The sequence below is a fragment of the Bombus pascuorum genome, chromosome 13, assembly GCF_905332965.1.
Source record: "Bombus pascuorum chromosome 13, iyBomPasc1.1, whole genome shotgun sequence".
In the NCBI taxonomy this organism is placed as follows: domain Eukaryota; kingdom Metazoa; phylum Arthropoda; class Insecta; order Hymenoptera; family Apidae; genus Bombus; species Bombus pascuorum.
In genome coordinates, this window is record NC_083500.1 from 10,696,419 (window position 1) to 10,715,941 (window position 19,523).

Here is a 19,523-nt window from a genome sequence, read left to right on the forward strand (position 1 = left end):
AGAAAGTAAAATCATTTTGTATATAAAAGTTTGAACGAGGACAATGTTATTATAGTACACATATTGTTATCGACGAAATTGTAAAGGATATCTCAAGTTCTGTTTAACTCTATCAGATGTCATCACTTTCCTTTTTTTCTGGTGTAACAACGTTTAGCAAAACCAATTGTAAATTAATTTCTAATTGGGGTTAGGTTAGGATTAGGTTAGGGGGGGGGTTCATTTCACGTTAGATAAATATACGTACGTATTTTCTTTGAAATACTTTATATTATTAATGAACAGAGATAACGTAAAAATATAATTTACATTTCTTGTAATATGACTCATTGCAAGGAAGTAAAAAATATTTTCGCGCTTTATGAAGCTGCGCTTCTATTTGACTTAGTTTCTCTAACGGGTGGCTTGAATAGCATTTCTACAGAAGTTTCATGGTTGGGACGGCTAGTTCCATAAGAGAAAGGAAAGTTCACATGAATATTGAAATTTTTCAATGGAAGATTTTTTGTAGGACAAGATGTAATAATTAAAATGAAAATAAAATAGAGATAATTACACGGAATAGTAGAAGATCCTCGAATCAATGATGCTTTATTGAAATACTTCAAAATCTGTAGGATAGGAATATAGCGATAGTTTTGTTACCTGTACCCACTAAATATTTCTGGGAATGGGCAATTATATAAAACGTGCTCCATCCATTCTTTATGACAGTCGTGAATCTTTAATTTCTTTCAAGGACTAATCTCTGCTGGGTAGCCATACATATTTATTAGTATATTCATGTACGTAAATTATTTTATATATCTAAATAATTCTAAAAATTATAAATAGTTTGCTCTTGAAAGTGATTTTGGGAAGCGGGAAGAGGGAGTGAGAGGGAGATATGGAAAGTAGGCGGGAAGGCAGGTAGGTAGGCGCGCGATGAGGTGAAGGTCATATTTGCTCAGGTACAAGGGACGTCATCTTTGCTTTCAGTTTGCGTACACCTATGCTAAACTCTTTCTCCCGATAAGATAGCCTTTTCTCAAAATTAAAAAAATTTCGAGAGAAATACTCTTCAAACTTCTTGTCCACGTAATTCATTTTTATTCTAAATCAATTATGTTTTAGTCGTGTGTGTGTATATTTATAAATTATCGACTAAAAATGAAATCAGAAAACAAATCTTTTCGTTCGTTGTAATTGTACAATGTGTTAATTTAGTGGAAACATAACAATAACTGTCACGAGGATAAATGATAATGGCATTCTTTTCCGTCTTATAACTTATCAATACGTTCTTAAATTAAAGTACAACTGGTTATCACGGCATGGAATGTTTTACCCGCTTAACTTCATGTATAATATGCGTTTGTACTGAAGTCATTCGTTTAAATTTATATTTGTCGTAGCGCATCTGCTGTGGCATTATTTTAACTAATTATTTTATTCATTCTGATAATTATCTTTATCGTACGATATTAAAGAAGACAATCTTTTGTTAATGAAACTTCTTATTTACTTTTTTTCATTGCGCTGGATTTCTTCTTTTTATTCTTTTGTTTTACCTACATATATATATATATATATATATATATATATATATATATATATATATATATATATATATACACATATAGTAATAGTTTATCTATAACTGTTGCACTTTGCGATGTAGATAAATTTATCACCTACCCTTTACGATGAAGTAGAAAATAGAAACTTGCTCTTTCTAATTACTCGAAAGAATTTTAGAAAAATAATCGAATGAGTAATATTTTTATCACATAAAAGTATTTCCTCGTGCGAGTTTAGAATTTCTTTATAAAGTGTATGAAGAATTAGCGTACATGCAAGATATTAGTATCATTATCTTATCTTCTATACAAACGTAGAAATTCGTTAAAAAATCCACTGTTTATATGTATTGAGTTGTCGATCACGCTTCTTCTCGAGTGCCCATGACGTTTTCCTCGACCGTATTCCGCGGCGAGTTTAGACGATGACGTCATTGGTGGCTAACCGGTTACGTCATGGATTGAGCGCGCATTAGGAGCTCGTGCAGGAGACGATTTCCAAGCATCGCTGACTCCGTACATTACTTCATCTTACCTCTGTCAAACATAATTGCTAAAAATGAGTAATTAGACTTTAATTCTAGACTGCCTATAGAAGTTCAGATTTGTATGATCTACAACTGAAGAAATAGTATAAAAGCAGACATTTGTTATCGTGTACAGTCGTCATGTGAATTTTTGTACATTATCTAAATTTCCCATAAACGTATAAATATCTGATGTCAACTAATTTATAATTACCAAATAACAACGAGAGAACTTGGGAGTTGGATGAAAATTTGGATGAAACACCGAGTCAACAAATGAATAATGAGGATTGAATTAAACCACAATTGTTGCTATTTATGATGATCCTCGTGTATTATTTATATCAACTGGAATCAGTTTCCTTGCGTTATGAAATTTGAGATCGAAGCGAATTCTAAGTGTACTAACACATATGTGTATAGTACGTTTCTCCATGTTCTATAGTTTATTGGATAGTCCTAACACACTGTACACAGATACGAACTACATTTGATATAATTTCTCGAAATATACTCGTCATTATACCGGATCTGTGTAAATAGCAACCACGTAACACGAGATACTCTATTGTGAATAGTATGAATAGAGAAGTTTCTTTCGAAACAGAAGACTATTGTGTACGAAGCATAATTCTCACATTTATAATTTGTTCAGTTATATTTGACGATCATTTTCTTGTTTATTTTAATTAGGTCAACGTTTAAATAGATACATTTGTGAAGAGAAAAAAGGTATTCCAAGTCCTTTGAACATTCAAATACCAAAATGTAACATTCAAATTGGAAGAATTAGGATTATTTCTTTGCTATACAGTTCATGGCTTTCGTCAATTGCTATATATCACATTCGGCGACGTAGAAAACTCTTATCTAATTTTAATCGAACCGACAAGGTTGCGAACGTGTTTTCCTGAAAATAAATTTGTCAGATACTCAGGTTACCGCGAAGTTGCCAAAATTGATTAAAGCGAATGCAATTACCGTGATATTGATTCAAATGGTACTCTATAGTTGTCTCATTTCTAATATGAGAAAGAGGATGTAGTCGCCTAAAATATTTTGCACCAGTCATTATCATAATATATAGGCTTCCATTTGCTCCTTTGTTATTTGTACGGCAGCACTGTCGTGCTAAGAATATCAACTCTGATTCGTCCATATTTTTGCTTGTAAAATACATTTATTCGGTGTCAATTGTAAATTGTAATAAATATGTTTACGAGTTGTTTTCTATGTTGGCATTGCAATCAAAATCTAAAGATTGTAAAGTTTGAAGCGATAGAAATTCGTATGACTCATCGCCGAATATAAAATTAGAGCGTGATTAAAAAAAAATTTTGCGAACTGTGTAATCGCGAATATTGATTACGTCTGACAAGCTATTATGACATAGCGTGCGCATAATATATATATTTATGGACATACCAGGTGACACAATCCCTTTATAAAAATATTGAACTTGACGTTGTCTAATCAACGTGGTATATCTTGTAATAAAGTACAGCAAATCATGGCTGACGCGATCTGAAATAAAATAAATAATAGATAATATAAAATATGGTGAATATAACAAATAACTATTTTTCTTTCAGCTATACTTCGCATTAAATGCAATTACTTTCTTTCGCAGAACTAGCGTTGATTCATTTTGATGTGTAAGCATCATTTCTTAGCCATTGTATCACTGTATGGCTATTCCTGGCCGGAAATGTCAGAAATATGTCTGCGCGTATTTTATATCTGTTCGTAAAATGCTCTTTAAAGCAGGTTTTCAATTAAACATACATTTTGTATCTTCAAATATGAAAACGAAGAGATGGATTTAATAAAATCGAAATAAATCGAAATAAATAGAAAATATCGTTTATTAGATACATAAATACATAGAAGCAAATGTTTTAAAGAACGAGACAGAATATTTCTTTAATTATCAGGTTTCCAACTAATAAAGATACATATTTTTCAACATAGAATTCTCTCATTTTTTTACAAAAAATTATTTACAAGTTGAGTGGTTTCATCGGTGAATGTTTTATTAAGAAATCAATGTTTTGTTACATACTAATCTCGAAATAAAAAAATAATATGTTAAATTAATCGTAGATCATATTTACACCGATCGTGTGTGTATATAGTGGTATTAGCTACCGTCCCTGACCGTGATAAGAGCTCGGTAGTTTCTCTCTTGAGTCAATATTGATATAGAGAACAACTACTTCTTATCTAACAGACCCATCTTCTCTGTTTTCTTGATTTCAAATTAATCCATAAATGGTATGAAAATCTATCCCAGTGAAAATGAAATTACAGTCTGTATTTCAAAGATTATTTCTAGTTTTATGATTTACAGTCTCACTGATCCGACTTCAATCAAATATTTGACGAAAACATAGTTTTATTTCCAACCTTACAAGATAATTGTTGTTATTTCTGTATTTAGAGGTAGGATCATAATAGTTATTAGTTTATTCTAGGAATAAATCTATCACACCGCTCTACGCCGAAAAACCGTTATTACACTTTCTTACATGGACTAGGGATAAAATCTATCGATTAAATCTATCGATTATATCTAGAACTATCTTCTAGTTACTATTTATTGTAACTAGCGCATCTGTATATAGGTGGCGAGCGCGAACTCACGTTGTCATTTTCGACAATAATTATAATAATAGTGGATATTTATCTATCCTTTTCGTTGGCGTAAAATTAAAGAACTGCATCTATTGTGAATTAATTTTCTAAATCGCATTCGTCATTATTCCATCTAGTATTTCAAAATGATTTTATAGATTCAACGGACATCGTCGATTCTAAGCTCAAGTTAATCCTGGGTTTAATATGGACCCTAATTTTACACTATTCGATATCGATGCCTCTCTGGAATGGAGAAGAGGGTTCTCAAACAGAGGGACCAAAACAAAGACTCATCAGGTGGGTCAAGAACAAAATACCAGAATTGTCGATCGGTAATTTCACTACTGATTGGAACGATGGCCGTGCTATCGGTGCTTTGGTAGATGGAGTTGCGTCTGGTCTTTGCCCTGATTGGCAAGATTGGAATAAAAATGACGCAATTCAAAATGCATCGGAAGCAATGCAATTAGCGGATGATTGGCTGAATATACCCCAGGTAAATGCTATAATGCTTGTTATGTTGTTTAAGGAAAATTTGTAAAAATATATATGGGGAAATTTTTTTACGCTTCTCTATCTTCATCATCTATTGTATTTATTCTGACTTTTGTTCCTTCTTTCTGAAATTTGATAGCTGTTATCTTTCTTTTCTTACGTTTAATATTTTCTTCGTCTTTTCGCTGTTAAATAATAGTTTTATAGAACTACGTGATAAAATAATGAGAAAATCATTTTTATTAATCATTCGTCGTTTTATTCGTTCTCGTTCTAATTTAAAAATATTTGCAGCGATGAGAAGAGATTGTAAATATTTTATTTTGCGCAATGAGATTAGTTTTAGAAATTAAATAAATTAGTATAGTAACGATATTAAATTGCAACGAGAGACATGACACGAAAGCGAATGAAACGAAAATGACTTAGAAACTACTTTACTATTTAATTCTGTCATTCTTTTACATAGCTCATCAAGCCAGAGGAAATGGTTAGTCCAAATATAGACGAAATGTCAATGATGACATATTTGAGTCAATACCCTAACGCAAAGCTAAAACCAGGAGCACCTCTTCGACCACGTGTCAATCGAAATAGGTAAATCGATGAATAAATTTTCTTATCGATCATTTGTGATAGGATAAAATTTTATGAAATGGCAGTCAACTATTATCGTATCGTATCGCGCGAAGAAGCTTTTTATGTCAAAATGTTTAATTGAAAAATAATTAAGAAGTATAAATTACAGTAGAGTAGGCATCTGAATGTAGAAGCAAAAATGTAAATTATTTCTTCTATATTTAGTCTCACGTATAAATAGAGAGAGTGTAAATGTTTTAATGACACAAAGTGGTATAATTAATAAATTTATTTTATTTTCCGGTTGCAGTATCCCGCCACCGCGGTAAGTTACGTAAATATCGTGTTTTCTTGCATCTTTCATAGTAATTTATATTTTTTTTTATAATAAAATAATAGTTATGCATAGTTTGGCGCAATTAATTCCTGGCTATTCGATTCAAAGATTGTAACAACTTTGTTTTCTATTTTTCCCTAATAGACCACTTTAAATCATTCGGTTAATTAAAATTCGCAGTTAGCTAAATTTTTTAAGGCAATGAGAATTGAAAACTTGCATCCTTCTTGTACAGAACAGTTATTATTGTAATAAAGTGTAAAAACTTTCGAATTACTATAACAAATTCTGTACTCAAATAGTTTTTCCTCAGTTTGCTTAAATATAAGCTATTGTTGTTTCTTGTTTATTTTAATTATAATAAATTAAGTTTTTCTTTTAAAAAAAGAATTAATTTAGAACGTAAGCTTTCAATGTGATTCTTTATTTTCTGTATATTATTATTTTTTATTTTCATTCTTTATCTTTTGTGTATTAATTAAATTTTTTATTTCCTGCAGAGTACGTGCTTACGGTCCTGGTATTGAGCCAAGTGGTTTAGTCATCGGAGCACCAGCTAATTTCACTGTAGAAACATTTTCTGCCGGTAAAGGAGATGTCGAAGTCATTGTGGAAGATTTTCAAGGAACTAGACTTCCGGTGAGAACAATTTTCAGTAACATAAACATTTTTCGATCATTTAAAATACCTATATTTACGACTATGACTCGATTATGGTATTTTATGCATTTATTAAAAATTTAATGCGTGTTATTACATAAATGTATAAAATATCAAAAATATAATAAAAATATAAAATAAATAAATAGATATAAATAAAATATATATAAAATAAATTAATTTGTTAAGATTTAATAAACGAAACGAATTCCTATTTCAATTCTAATTCTTGAGGTGTATTTATAAAAATATAAGTCTCCAAAAAAATTTGCAATTTAATTATAGTTCATCGGAAAATTTAAAGAATCTAAAACTAAATTTCCAAATATTTTTGTATTATATAATTTATAATCGCTACGTGCGCTACGATTGCTACGTTACGTGCCCATTTATCTACTTGCCGTGTATAATGTGGTTGACCACCATCCCGGAAATTGCTACATTTGTATCATAATCATAAATTGATTAAAAGCCAGGATATACGTGATGTAATAGTTTATTCTTACTTTTCTACATTTCTTTTCTTTTCTGCAGCATTTACAGTACTTGAATTAATTGAAATTCATTTTATTAAAACCTTGATATAAAAATATGTAACAATTTTTATGTATGATTTAGTAGATACATAACTCTATTTTGCCGCCTTTCGGCCTTGAAAAGAGGGTTGGCACGTGGTTATGCCTACAAAATCAATATGGGATGTTATACAAATACTTCATATACAAATATGAACTTATACTATAAATACTTGAACTTTAAATGCTACAAGATTTAGTATACTCTTACAGATTAGATTTCATAGTTATTAATAACATTACGAATAAATAGATTTACACTAATAGAATTAATATAACACGCTTATTCGTGATAAATCTGATATATCGTGTGAAATGAAAGAACTCTTTAAAATATATGTTTATATGTAAAATTGGAAGGAGATGCTTAATTTATACAGCGAAATGTTTCAGATACGAGCAATTAAGATAATAAGAATAGAATGGAGATTCTAATTTTGGCACGATTAGTTCAATTGTTAGTCAGTCAATCACACGTTGGCACGTACAAGCTTTGCTACACGAGAAACATGGATAAATGTACATTCGTATAAATTATACTTCTAACAACTACAGCTTTCCAATAAATACTCACAGGTTTATAAATTACAATAGGCTTTTAATTCAATCCGTGTTTTTATAAGATTATGCTTTAAACAGTTATTCTGATTCAGAATGATACTTGTTTAGGTATTTGGGATTTTTTTTTGAGGAAACCTTCAGCTTTTTTTTATCCATCTTTGCCTCACATATTTATCAACGATCGGAGGATATTCATCGATTTTTTCAAGTGAGAATAATCAGAATTGCGCAAGTTACGTGTCATTGAATAAAGTGTTGATAGATCTGTATGCAAAAGACTGATAAAAAAAAAGGAAAGTCTTATGACTCCTTTGGGAATAGATTTGCAAAAATATTCAAAATATTGGTATTTTAAACCGGAATATTCCGTTAAGATGCACCAATGGGTTGTATCATTGAAAAGAATGAATATGAATATTATTTGAATTTTAATTTATTTTAATTTAATTTAAATTTATTAATCTCATCTTGATAATAAAATTTAATTCAATTTAATTTAATTTAAATAATGTTTCTTTCTTAAAGGTTGATATCAAGTTCAACAGAGACAAAAATCTTACCTATACCGTGTTATATACTCCGAAGACGCCATCACCGCATAAAGTAAAAATACTGTACGCCGGAAGAGAAATTCCAAAAAGTCCATACGTGGTGAATGTAGAAACACCAGCAGCTGATCCTAGCAAAATTATAGCAAGTGGGCCAGGATTACAGGCGGATGGAGTCTTAGTCAACAAACCTACTTTCTTTGATATATTCACGAAAACTGCTGGACGTGGCGCGCCAGTAGTTACAGTCTTGGACGAACAGGTATATTGTTAAACAACATATTGGTCTTAACAATGCAATTAATATAATATCAACACCTATCAACACAAAATAATGATAAATAATTACATAGAATAATTACTAAATAGAATTACTAAATAGAATTCAAAAAAATTTTAGAATTTCATACAGAGAACACCTATATTGCACAGTAGAATTCGATTACACGATTAAATAATTTTGTAATCGTAAAAATTACGTCTAATCCACTAATTACCTAATCTCTGGGATAAATTTGTACAGCCTTGGAGTCGTATAAAAAAGAATGGGTCCCTAGCAACTTTCACCGAATCTGTTTCTCAATTCTTATTATTCATAGCCATGCGACGCACTGCTCATACAAACGAAGGTTTTTGCCCTAGTATTTATAAATTTTAGCTTAACAAGATCCAGTTATACGACAATTAATTTCGATTATACGAATGATAAGCAGCAAAGATAGCAAGAACCAGTAGACTCCTATTATTCGACTGTTCGGTTATCCAACACTGTGATAGTAAATAGGTAGTGCTACTGTACAGTATTGGAGATGAATTTCTATTTAGTTAATTATGATATGAGTATGAGTATAAGCGGTGTTGGACAGAGGTATGAGTATGAGCGGTGTTGGACAGAGGTATGAGTATGAGCGGTGTTGGACAGAGAAGGTGATAGGTGCGTTTGTTTGCATTCACTGACTTCTCATTCGTTGGACGGACTGTGGATTCGACATTTAAATTAACATTGCCCATGAAAATAATTAGCAGCATAGCAACAGTTTTTACACACAATCGAGGATATGCATTATCATTGTATGAATTAGTTTATTTTTCTGTTAATTAAACGATTTTTATTACTAATTCTAACTACCTGTTACGAATTCTGTTTTGTAGGGATCAAACGTACCTATCAAATTACGTCAAACGCTACCAGAAGTATGGAGGTGCGAATACACCCCTACCGAAATTGGTTCGCACACGATAAACATGTCTTTTGCTGGCAAATCGATACTTGGCAGTCCTTGTAATGTTAACGTAGGTTCGACGACAGATGCTAAGAAATGTAGAGCTTATGGACGAGGATTATTACCGAATGGAGTTCGTGTTCAAGACGATGCGGATTTCGTTATCGTCACAAAGGATGCAGGTGATGATGTGCCTGGAGTTAAAGTTATTGGTCCCGGAGGAGTCAGTCAACCTATTCAGTAAGCAATTTTATCCTCTTGATAAAATCTTGATTAAAAATTATTTATTAGAATTCGTGACGAAGAAAATATACACAAGATGTATTTAATATAACGAACATGATCATCCAAGCAACTTGGTAGGCTTAGTTCTTTATGATCTTCGAATTAATCGAAGTTGTGTGGATTTGATTTTCATGGAACAAAGCCAAACAAATTTCACACACAGATTTGTACATCAATTTCAATCATTGGAACTACAGTGACTGTGAATTCCACTAATATTGAACGTCCACAAATATAATTTAATTCCATGCAATAATAAAAGTACCTTTAGGCTCTATGCTGTAAATGACACTCGAAAAAAATTGACATATTAATTAATATTACATAAATTGTACGTGAGTTCAATGTACAGATTCAAGCTGAATACATTTGCATCGAAAGTTTCTACACTTTTATAAATGCAATTCGAGGTTCGAATGATGTAAGAAATAAAGTTGAGAATTCAATTAGGAATATGCAGTGGCAAAACTTCGTAAATTAATACTCTTAATTGACTTTTTTAAAAATTTTTATAATTAATTTTTTTGGCCAATTTATGGACCTCGAAGCACCACTTATATATATATCTTTTTTTTCCAGAATGGTTAAAGTTGACCAAAAAACGTACAAGTGCAATTACACACCGATGAAAGAGGGACGATACGTGGTAATGATAACATACGGCGGGAAAGAAATTTACAAGTCACCTTTCGAGGTGAACGTTGGTCCTTACAAGGAATCAGCGATCAGAGCTTATGGGCCTGGCCTTCACGGTGGTATAGTCGATCATACAGCCAAGTTCATTATAGACACACAGAGGGAAACCGCTGGTCTTGGATTCGCGATCGAAGGACCTTCGGAAGCGAAAATCTTCTGTCACGATAACGGCGATGGAACAGGCGTTATATCCTACTTACCAACTGCACCGGGCCAATACGCGGTTCATATTCGTTGCGATAACGAGGATATTCCGAAATCGCCCTACATCGTGAATATTTTGCCGAAAGGGGACTTCGATCCTGACAAGGTCTGATTTTCATATATTCGTGGTCCTTCGGCTTTCGATCGTGTCCTAATATAACAGTATTACACTCTTTTTGTTTTAATTGATCTTAACGTTGCTTTGACATAGAAAGTCACTAGCAAGGCTCGTTCGATCGTTCGTTCGTGCCTAAATTATTAACTCGCAATTGGTATTGCTGGGTAGATGGCCATTCAGTTTACATTGGATTAAAGTTTCTTAATTCTAGAATATTTCATTTCAATTTATACGCTATATGTTGCTGAATGCCATTGATAAATCTTGTCAATTAAAATACACAATATACGTGGAATTAAGTAAGCGAAGATTATGTTAATTCTTTTATTACAACTATGCTAATTGAGGGTTAATAAAAATTTTGCTAACTATTCTTATTTGTTCCGACATCTCTTGAATATTGTAGTTCGCTTCTTCGGTGCACACCCGAGATCGTTTCGAGTGAATCAACGACGGGTGATTTAACAAAGTACGATTTGCAGGTTGAAGTGTACGGTCCGGGAATTCAAGCGGAGACTCTTCCTGTTGGGAAACCGACAAATTTTACGGTGGATGTAAAGAAAGCTGGACAAGCACCGTTGGAAGTCGTTATTCAAGATGTTCAAGGAAAGGATGTACCCGTTCGATTGGAGGATAATCACGATGGCACAGTGCAATGTCACTATACTCCTACGTCTGCATCAAATCACGTTATCATGGTGAGGCATTGAAAATGTTGACAGATGTAACATTTTGATATTCTATAAAATATCGCTTAATCGTAAGACGAGTTAATACGTGAGATAAGATAAGAATAATATAAATATATAAAAGGATATTTTAATGCTTAAATGACAAGATGATGAAATATATCTTAGAAACTATAGAAAATACAGAAGAATGCTTCGTACGAGATCTGCAGATGGATGAAACTGAAATAGGAAAAGAGATATACGGATTAATTCTACTGCATTTGTTGATTTTAGTACTTTATCGATGCTAAATGTTCTTTGAAAAAGGCCAAACATTTCTTCGGAATTGGCCTGATTCATAGAGAATTTCATACGTTGCTTTGATTTTACGATATCAAATTATAACTCAAAAAATTGTCGGAATTTTACGAAATAACAAATACCAGGGAATAAAGACGATGATAAATGTTATATTGGAAAGTATTTGGAAGTACAGATATATCTAGTTGTGTGTTAGGAATAAGATAAATTATATACATATTTAGAACACAAAAATATAAATAAAATTGATATTATATAATTATATGATAATATTCGTAGGTGATTTACGGTGGCGTAGCTACGAAACACTCTCCTTATCGAGTGAAGGTAGAAGGACCCTTAAATATGCTATCAGCATATGGACCCGGACTTGAGAAAGGGGTCAAGTCGAACATACCAACGCATTTTATCGTCGATTGTCGCGAAGTTGGGCCAGGTGAACTTCGCGTGAGCATAAAAGATTCTGACAATAAAGATATTCCATTTTCACTTTCGGACAACAAGGATGGCACGCATACTGTCACTTACGTAGCACGAGAACCAGGAACTTGCTCCGTAAATTTGAATTATGGAGGCTTGAACGCACCTCAGTGTCCGATTAAAGTGAACGTTGAATCGCATATCGATATCTCCGAGGTCAAAGTGGAAGGTCTTGCCCAAAGTAAGTATAAAATTACCTATTTATTATGCCTATTATTGTGTCTAATTCGTTGTAATTCAATAATTATGAATATTACGATTAATCTAATTTATTATACTCCGAATAGGGAAGATTGATAATATTTTTTAGGACAAAATCGTCAGATTAAACCAAAACGATAAATATACACGAGAACACTGAAATGCATCCTTATAGAAATTTTTCCAACACTTTTCCTGGAAAATTTTCTTTTTAGTAATAGTTCGGTCAAATACCAGTGCTTTTAGGCTATGGTTACAGTGGATGCGTGTTCTGAGAAACTCGATACGTCAAAGTAATCAAATTCTTACAAATGTATGCTTTAGATGTTTCGTTGGAACAGCAGTTTGTTGGAACACGCAACCACTCACGTACCGCTACGAGCTATACACAGTGTACGATTTCGGTTTATTATTATAGATAAGAAATTCGAGAAACACTCTGGTTGAAAGAGAATTGTTTTACAGTAGCGTTACAGGAAATTGAGAGTGTCATAGTCAAACAAACGCAGGATGATAGAATATCAGACATAGGCCACGCGTATCTTTTTCGGCTACACTCATCGTCCTATCTTTATAGTTTTGTAAATGTTCATATCGTGAATTCGATGCTCGTATCTAAGATTTCTTAAAGACTAGGGAAGAATCTCTGAGCGAGTCGAATAAGAAATCTAAGCGAATAAGTAAGCGGTCGTAACGTTTACGTCGGTCTATGCAGGTCGTCTGTTTCCACTTAACCAAACGAAACTCTATCAATCACATCCTAATTATCTGTTCCAAGTAAGTACGGTATGAAAAGAGCATATCATGACTCATAACGAATTCACAAAAAAAAAAACATGCTACAAAGCAAGACTTTGCAAAAGAGATCTGGTCTTCCTCAAGATTATTGGTTTTTATCACCACTGACTACTCATCGTGATCGCTAGTCACTTTGGAAGGTGTATGCGATCTTAAACTTGTAATTAAGAAAGATAAAAGGCAGAGCAAAAAATGGGAAGAAAACTAAACAATTCGAAACTAAATCCATGTCACAGCGGCTCCAGTGAACAGCTTGCAGCAGTTCCTCGTGATAACTCAGGACGCAGGCAAGCCAGCGGACTTTCAGGTGACGATAACCGCACCTTCGGGCAACCGTATCAAGGCACACGTGATACCAATTCGCGAAGGCTATCTCGTGAATTTTACGCCGACAGAACTAGGCGAATATCTGTTGGGAATTAGCTTCGGCGGAGTGCCGATATCCAACCAGCCGTATCGATTGACCTGCGTGCATGGCTCGGATCCTGAAAAGGTCCGAGCTTCCGGGCCAGGTTTAACCCATGGAATAATAAACAAACCGGCTGAGTTCGTGATCGATACTCGTGGAGCTGGTCAAGGCAATCTCGGTGTGACGGTCGAAGGTCCCTGCGAAGCTGCCATTAATTGTAGAGATAATGGCGATGGAACGTGTTCCGTTGCGTACTTACCTACGGAAGTTGGCGATTATGGTATCAATATTACCTTCAACGAGAAGCATATTCCTGGCTCGCCCTTCCAGGCGATCGTTGTAAAAGACGTCGATGTGTCGAAGATAAAAGTCACTGGGACCGGCATTCAACCAAACGGTATCGTTTGTCGTGCTTTTGCAAGGTTCCGCTTTTATTAACAGCAGGAGTGTTCCGGGTGTTTTCTTTTGCGTGTGTAGTGTGCTATAACGTAGGTATATATATTAGGTGGATGATGAGACGGATGAAGTATATTTCGAAGAAATTTTCAAGCAACAATGACTCATTAATTTGTTTATCCATGTCGTTGAAACCGATCGATGTTTTAATTCCTTTAAGCGTATGACAATTTTACGTTTCATCTGCTGGATATTTTATTAACTTAAAGTAGAAAATTTACTGGTGCTTCTGAATATATTTTTAAACGAGCTTTTCGATTATTATTAAATCTGTTGTTATTAGACGTAATATTACCTACATTTTTAGGAATGTATTTTCTTCCTCAGCTTTCTTCTTTCTCTTCTTGAAAATTTGCAAACATCTTTCCAAACAGCAGTCTCTTTTAATTGATAATAATAAATCAAGAGTATTATTAATCGCAAATAATTCGTGCGTCTTTTATTTAAGATAAAGGTGAATCGTCGAAATGTATTTCATCCAAATTATTGTCCAACGTAATTTGGGTATTTTTGTTTGTTTATCGATTTTGTGATAGTGTTTATGCTGCAACTTATGACAGAGATGCACATGACACAGTTTGATACATAGAGAAAGTGCACTGTATGCATGCTTTGTGGTATTTTGAATTTTTTTTTTTTTGCTTATTAGAGAAATTCATTATATTGAGATAGTTTATATAAATTATAACTATAATTTATTATGTAAATCATATATGAATGCCAAGGATATTCTTTTCTATCGAAAATGTAGCAAACGAACAATGTAATTGCTTAGGATTTCTATCAGATACGCTTTTGTCGAATATATACGAGTCAGGCCCTTTTTTGTTATGAAAAATTCCGCAATTTTGTATAAAAGGAATTTCGATCCAAATCTCCTTCCGAACATTCTATACGTACGTATTCTGTCTGTGACATTTCCCTTTGAATTTTCGCTCGCATATTCAATAAGTTTGAATTAATCTTCTATTAGAATGTATGATACTACCGAGATTTTTACTCGTGTCATTTTTTTCTCTAAATCAATCCTGAAGTTATCAGACAATTAACTAGTAAATATTCATATATTTTTGTTAATTCTCGAATAGCAAATTACGCTTCTTTAAATTGATCCTTTCATACGTTATTCATACGTTGGATTGTCCACGAAAGCTTACATCTCCCATCGTAGTTCCTACTACCTTATTTTTGACAAGTGTTCTTTTCAAATTCACTTGATTATTATTTGAGTTTTGAATATTTTTAGTAGCACAGAAAGGAAATTACACTGCTTATAAGTTACAAGCAGCGGGCACCTGTACATTGTTTAGTGCACCACGTTTATTGTTAATATCTTTTTTAGAAGACTTTTTTAATAGACTTTTTTAGTTACGTTTTATATTTTTCACATGTTTCAAGATACATATACGAAGCTATAAATATAGCTTCTAACTATTTAAGCCTATATTTCCGATTACTATTATCCATTTTTATTTCTATAAGTATTGAATTATCCTACACATTTGTGTAAATATCTCACGAGTGTTTGTTACGAAATTTCAAAAAACTGAACTTTTCTTAATCTGTTAAATTACACATAATAAATATACGTATCGTAATAATATATTTTTGACAAATTTCAGGTCCATGCGTAAATCGTGCAACGGATTTCTCAGTGGATGCTCGAGCGCTTCCAAAGGCGAAGAACGATCATGACAAACTTTCCTGCATAATTAGCAATCCCAGTGGCAATACGACTGAGAAAGTGATTGCTTTACAAAGGGACGGAACTTATTGCGTCAGTTACAAGCCATTTGAAGAAGGACCTCATACTATAGACATACGTTATGACAACATTCCAGTTCCTGGTTCACCCTTCACAGTTAACGTTAAATACTATAGCGATCCTAGCAAATGTAAAGCGTACGGACCAGGTTTGAAGAAAGGATTCGTGAATAAGTACAACACGTTCGTCGTAGAAACGAAAGGTAAAGTTCTCAGAGACAAAACGAGCAAATTTTACTGATTTACCTGTACGAGTAGTATCGAACTACACATACATGTCTTTGGAAGCTTCTTTATGTTATCTTCACACAGAAAAAAGTTAATTTTAATTGAAAATATTTGTTCCTCGGTTCTCGATCGATTGTCTGTGGTAGTCTGATTGACCGTCTCTGGAATATAAAAGGGAATTTCAATAGAACCTAATTAAAATTTATATAACTTAATCGACCAAAGATAAACATCTCCTAACTACATTGTCTTTTATCTCTGTCATGATTCCCTCTTCTGCTTACTTGCTTCGTTAGTTGAATTAATTTGTCATATTTAAATTAGTTTTCGACTTTACTACTAGTCGAATTAATTTATAACTATATAATAAGATAGCATATAACGATTTGTAAATGTTTAGATGCTGGAAATGGCGGATTATCTCTATTAATGGAAGGGAACGACTACGCGAAGGTGACTTGCAAAGGAAACGACGATGGCTATTGCACAGTGGAGTATTTTCCACCGTCGCCGGGTGACTACGAGATATCCATCAAATTTGCCGACGAACACATTCCTGGATCTCCTTTCCAAGTCCAAGTCGTGGATGACACGCAAGCGAACAACGTGACTGCCTACGGCGAAGGCTTGGAAGTAGTAAGAGAAAATATATCGACCAAGTTCATGGTGAATACCTCCAAGTGTAATCCAGCGCAACTGAATGTCACGCTGAAGACCAACAAAGGACGAGTTCAGAAACCAATAATCAAAAACTGTGGAAATGGTTTATTCGAAGTTACATATCAACCACCACCTCCTGACAGTGATCTGCAAGTTGGAGTTATTTTCGATGGAGAAGATATTCCAGGAAGTCCTTTCAAACCGAATGTTCTGCCCACTGTAGAGCCAAATAAGGTTGTTGTCACGGGACTTGGTGTGGCACCTGTTTGTACCGCATCTTTTCCCGTTGATTTCGTAGTAGACACCTCCGAAGCTGGTTACGGTGATCTGGAGGTTCAAGTATTGGTAAGTAACAAATCAATGTTATCAACCTCCTGTGTTATTTATTGTTCTTTATTGTTGTTTTATCCATGCCTCTCCACGTTGCATAGCTTCAGATTACATCTTTATTTGCAATTTATATTACTGCAAATATATATTACTACTATTAGTTACATATCACTGGCTTAATACGTTCAAGCTTTTTCATACGCAGCTCCTCTAATAACATTTGCATTTTGTTCCAGTTTTCGTTAAATCACATTTTTATAAATCAAAATTGGGACCATAAATGGAGTGAATAACGCGTTAATTAATTTTATCTAACAGTCTTATTAAACCTTATTATCTTAGAACTACCTTATTTTAGAATCAGTGATAGCTATTCCTTAAATCCTTCAAGAAAGGTTCTTAAAAATAATATAGAAAATGATGTGACAACACGCAGTATAAGGATACTCAAATTTGAACAAGTAAATTGAATATAACTTTTTAAATGAGATATGCAATCCCACGTACAATAGCTTCATGGTGACGTCAGAAAAATTATACATCTTGAAGTAGTTTCAACAAAATATACAGTGTTATGAATAAGAAAATACGAGGTTTCGTTTAAAAGAAATTTATTTCACATTGAAATATCCTTCGCTACTATGTCGAGAAAAAAATTATTCATGCCAAATATCAATTTTTATAATATATAAAAACGCTTTCTTGACAATTCTAATCACCCGAATAAAGAAAATGACCTGTATAATTTGAAGTACATTTAAACTGACAATTAGTTTTCTTGAATCTTAATATTAAATTGCGTCTAGGGACCAGATCAGGTGCCTCGTAAGGTCGAAATTCAGGATCTTGGAGACGGGAAATATAAGGCGACCTATTTGCCCGATGATTGCGGCCGTTACAAGGTCAACGTTAAATACGGCGACAAAGAAGTACCAGGATGTCCAATAAACGTTCAGAGCGTGTCCACCGGCAAAGCTGAGAAATGTAAAATCAAAGAGGGTATTCAACGTACTTTGGCTCAGGGTGAAGAGTACTGTATCACCGTGGATACCGAAAATGCAGGACGTGGTGCAGTGACCTGTCGCATACGATCTACTTCTGGAAGGTAGGGGAATTTCCATTTAGAATAATCTGATCGTTTATTTTAGAAATGGTGCAAGCTCATTTTTTGAAAAAATTCAGGAAACGAGGAATTTACATAATACATACATTCACGTGAACTTTTTATTTATAAGGAATTCACGATTTAAATCTTAAAACATTTTCACTTTGTTTGAATAAAATTTTAATTGCAATTATTTATTTGAAGGAAAATTCGTTATTAAGTTAAACTGCATAATTATTTATTTTAGAAGCGGTGTATACTTAAGCACAGAAAGACGTGGATTTTTCAATAGATGAAAACGCGAACAATCGAATATCTGGAAATAAAGGAAGATAGACTTACACCACTTTCGAAATAAATGCTTCGATCAATTCAGATGAGCATTATCGTATTTCTATTCGTTGGGAAGAACTCCATAATTTCTACACGATAATTCTAACAATCGTTCGTTTGTTTTGCTAATATCTAGTTTATAGAAATCATGTAGAAGCATTTATTATTAAGAGAACATTAATCATTCGGTTGATGTTGACGGCGAGTAAATATTAGTCAGTCACGAAACTCTCGAAGAATCCCTTGTGTTTGAAATATTGGCATTTATCCGACATGCTATCGCCTTAGTAAATAAACGATTTACGTTTTGGCACAAAGTAGTGGCTAGTGTCATTTAAAGTAATAGCAGAAATGCCGGTCCTGACATCTCTAATTGCCAATAGAAATATTAATATATCGCGTTTCATTATTGACGTTTTACATGAACACTATTTTGAATTAATCCATTTTGCACATTGTGTACCTGATTATACATAAAAATTATAAAATTCTCTTCGATATATATATATATATATATATATATATATATATATATATATATATATGTATTCTAAATATAATGAAACTCAATAGAAGTCTAGTGTATTATAAATAGGGAAATCTCTTCTGATTATCTTTGTTCTGTATTGCTTTTATTTCTCGACAGTTACAAGGCGATAACATTAAAACAAAGTACCACTTATGATAGCGTTGAAAGAGTAAATTCTTCAAATTTGAATTTCTTAATTTTCTCTACAGTATTACAAGATGCTTGTATAAACAT

General features: G+C 33.0%; 1 protein-coding gene and 1 long non-coding RNA gene across 4 annotated transcripts in view; one reads left to right on the forward strand and one right to left on the reverse strand.

Moving 5' to 3' along the window:
* The window catches only part of LOC132913295 (filamin-A), a 53,983-nt gene that overhangs the window by 6,579 nt on the left and 27,881 nt on the right, over nucleotides 1–19,523 (forward strand). For 2 of the 3 annotated variants that reach the window (XM_060971528.1, XM_060971527.1), the window contains 12 exons: nucleotides 4,879–5,219; nucleotides 5,688–5,815; nucleotides 6,635–6,773; nucleotides 8,456–8,740; nucleotides 9,631–9,941; nucleotides 10,566–10,992; nucleotides 11,487–11,702; nucleotides 12,276–12,657; nucleotides 13,712–14,281; nucleotides 15,963–16,307; nucleotides 16,733–17,337; nucleotides 18,129–18,427. In XM_060971528.1, coding sequence (XP_060827511.1) covers nucleotides 4,879–5,219; nucleotides 5,688–5,815; nucleotides 6,635–6,773; nucleotides 8,456–8,740; nucleotides 9,631–9,941; nucleotides 10,566–10,992; nucleotides 11,487–11,702; nucleotides 12,276–12,657; nucleotides 13,712–14,281; nucleotides 15,963–16,307; nucleotides 16,733–17,337; nucleotides 18,129–18,427 — 4,048 coding nt within the window. The remainder of the gene's footprint in view (nucleotides 1–4,878; nucleotides 5,220–5,687; nucleotides 5,816–6,634; nucleotides 6,774–8,455; nucleotides 8,741–9,630; nucleotides 9,942–10,565; nucleotides 10,993–11,486; nucleotides 11,703–12,275; nucleotides 12,658–13,711; nucleotides 14,282–15,962; nucleotides 16,308–16,732; nucleotides 17,338–18,128; nucleotides 18,428–19,523) is intronic. The other variant, XM_060971529.1, reaches the window with a different exon arrangement.
* On the reverse strand, nucleotides 2,718–3,791 carry LOC132913311 (uncharacterized). Its single transcript, XR_009659358.1, has 3 exons — nucleotides 3,705–3,791; nucleotides 3,068–3,610; nucleotides 2,718–2,996 (listed from the first exon to the last, which is right to left on the reverse strand). It is a non-coding gene; the product is annotated as an uncharacterized LOC132913311 (long non-coding RNA).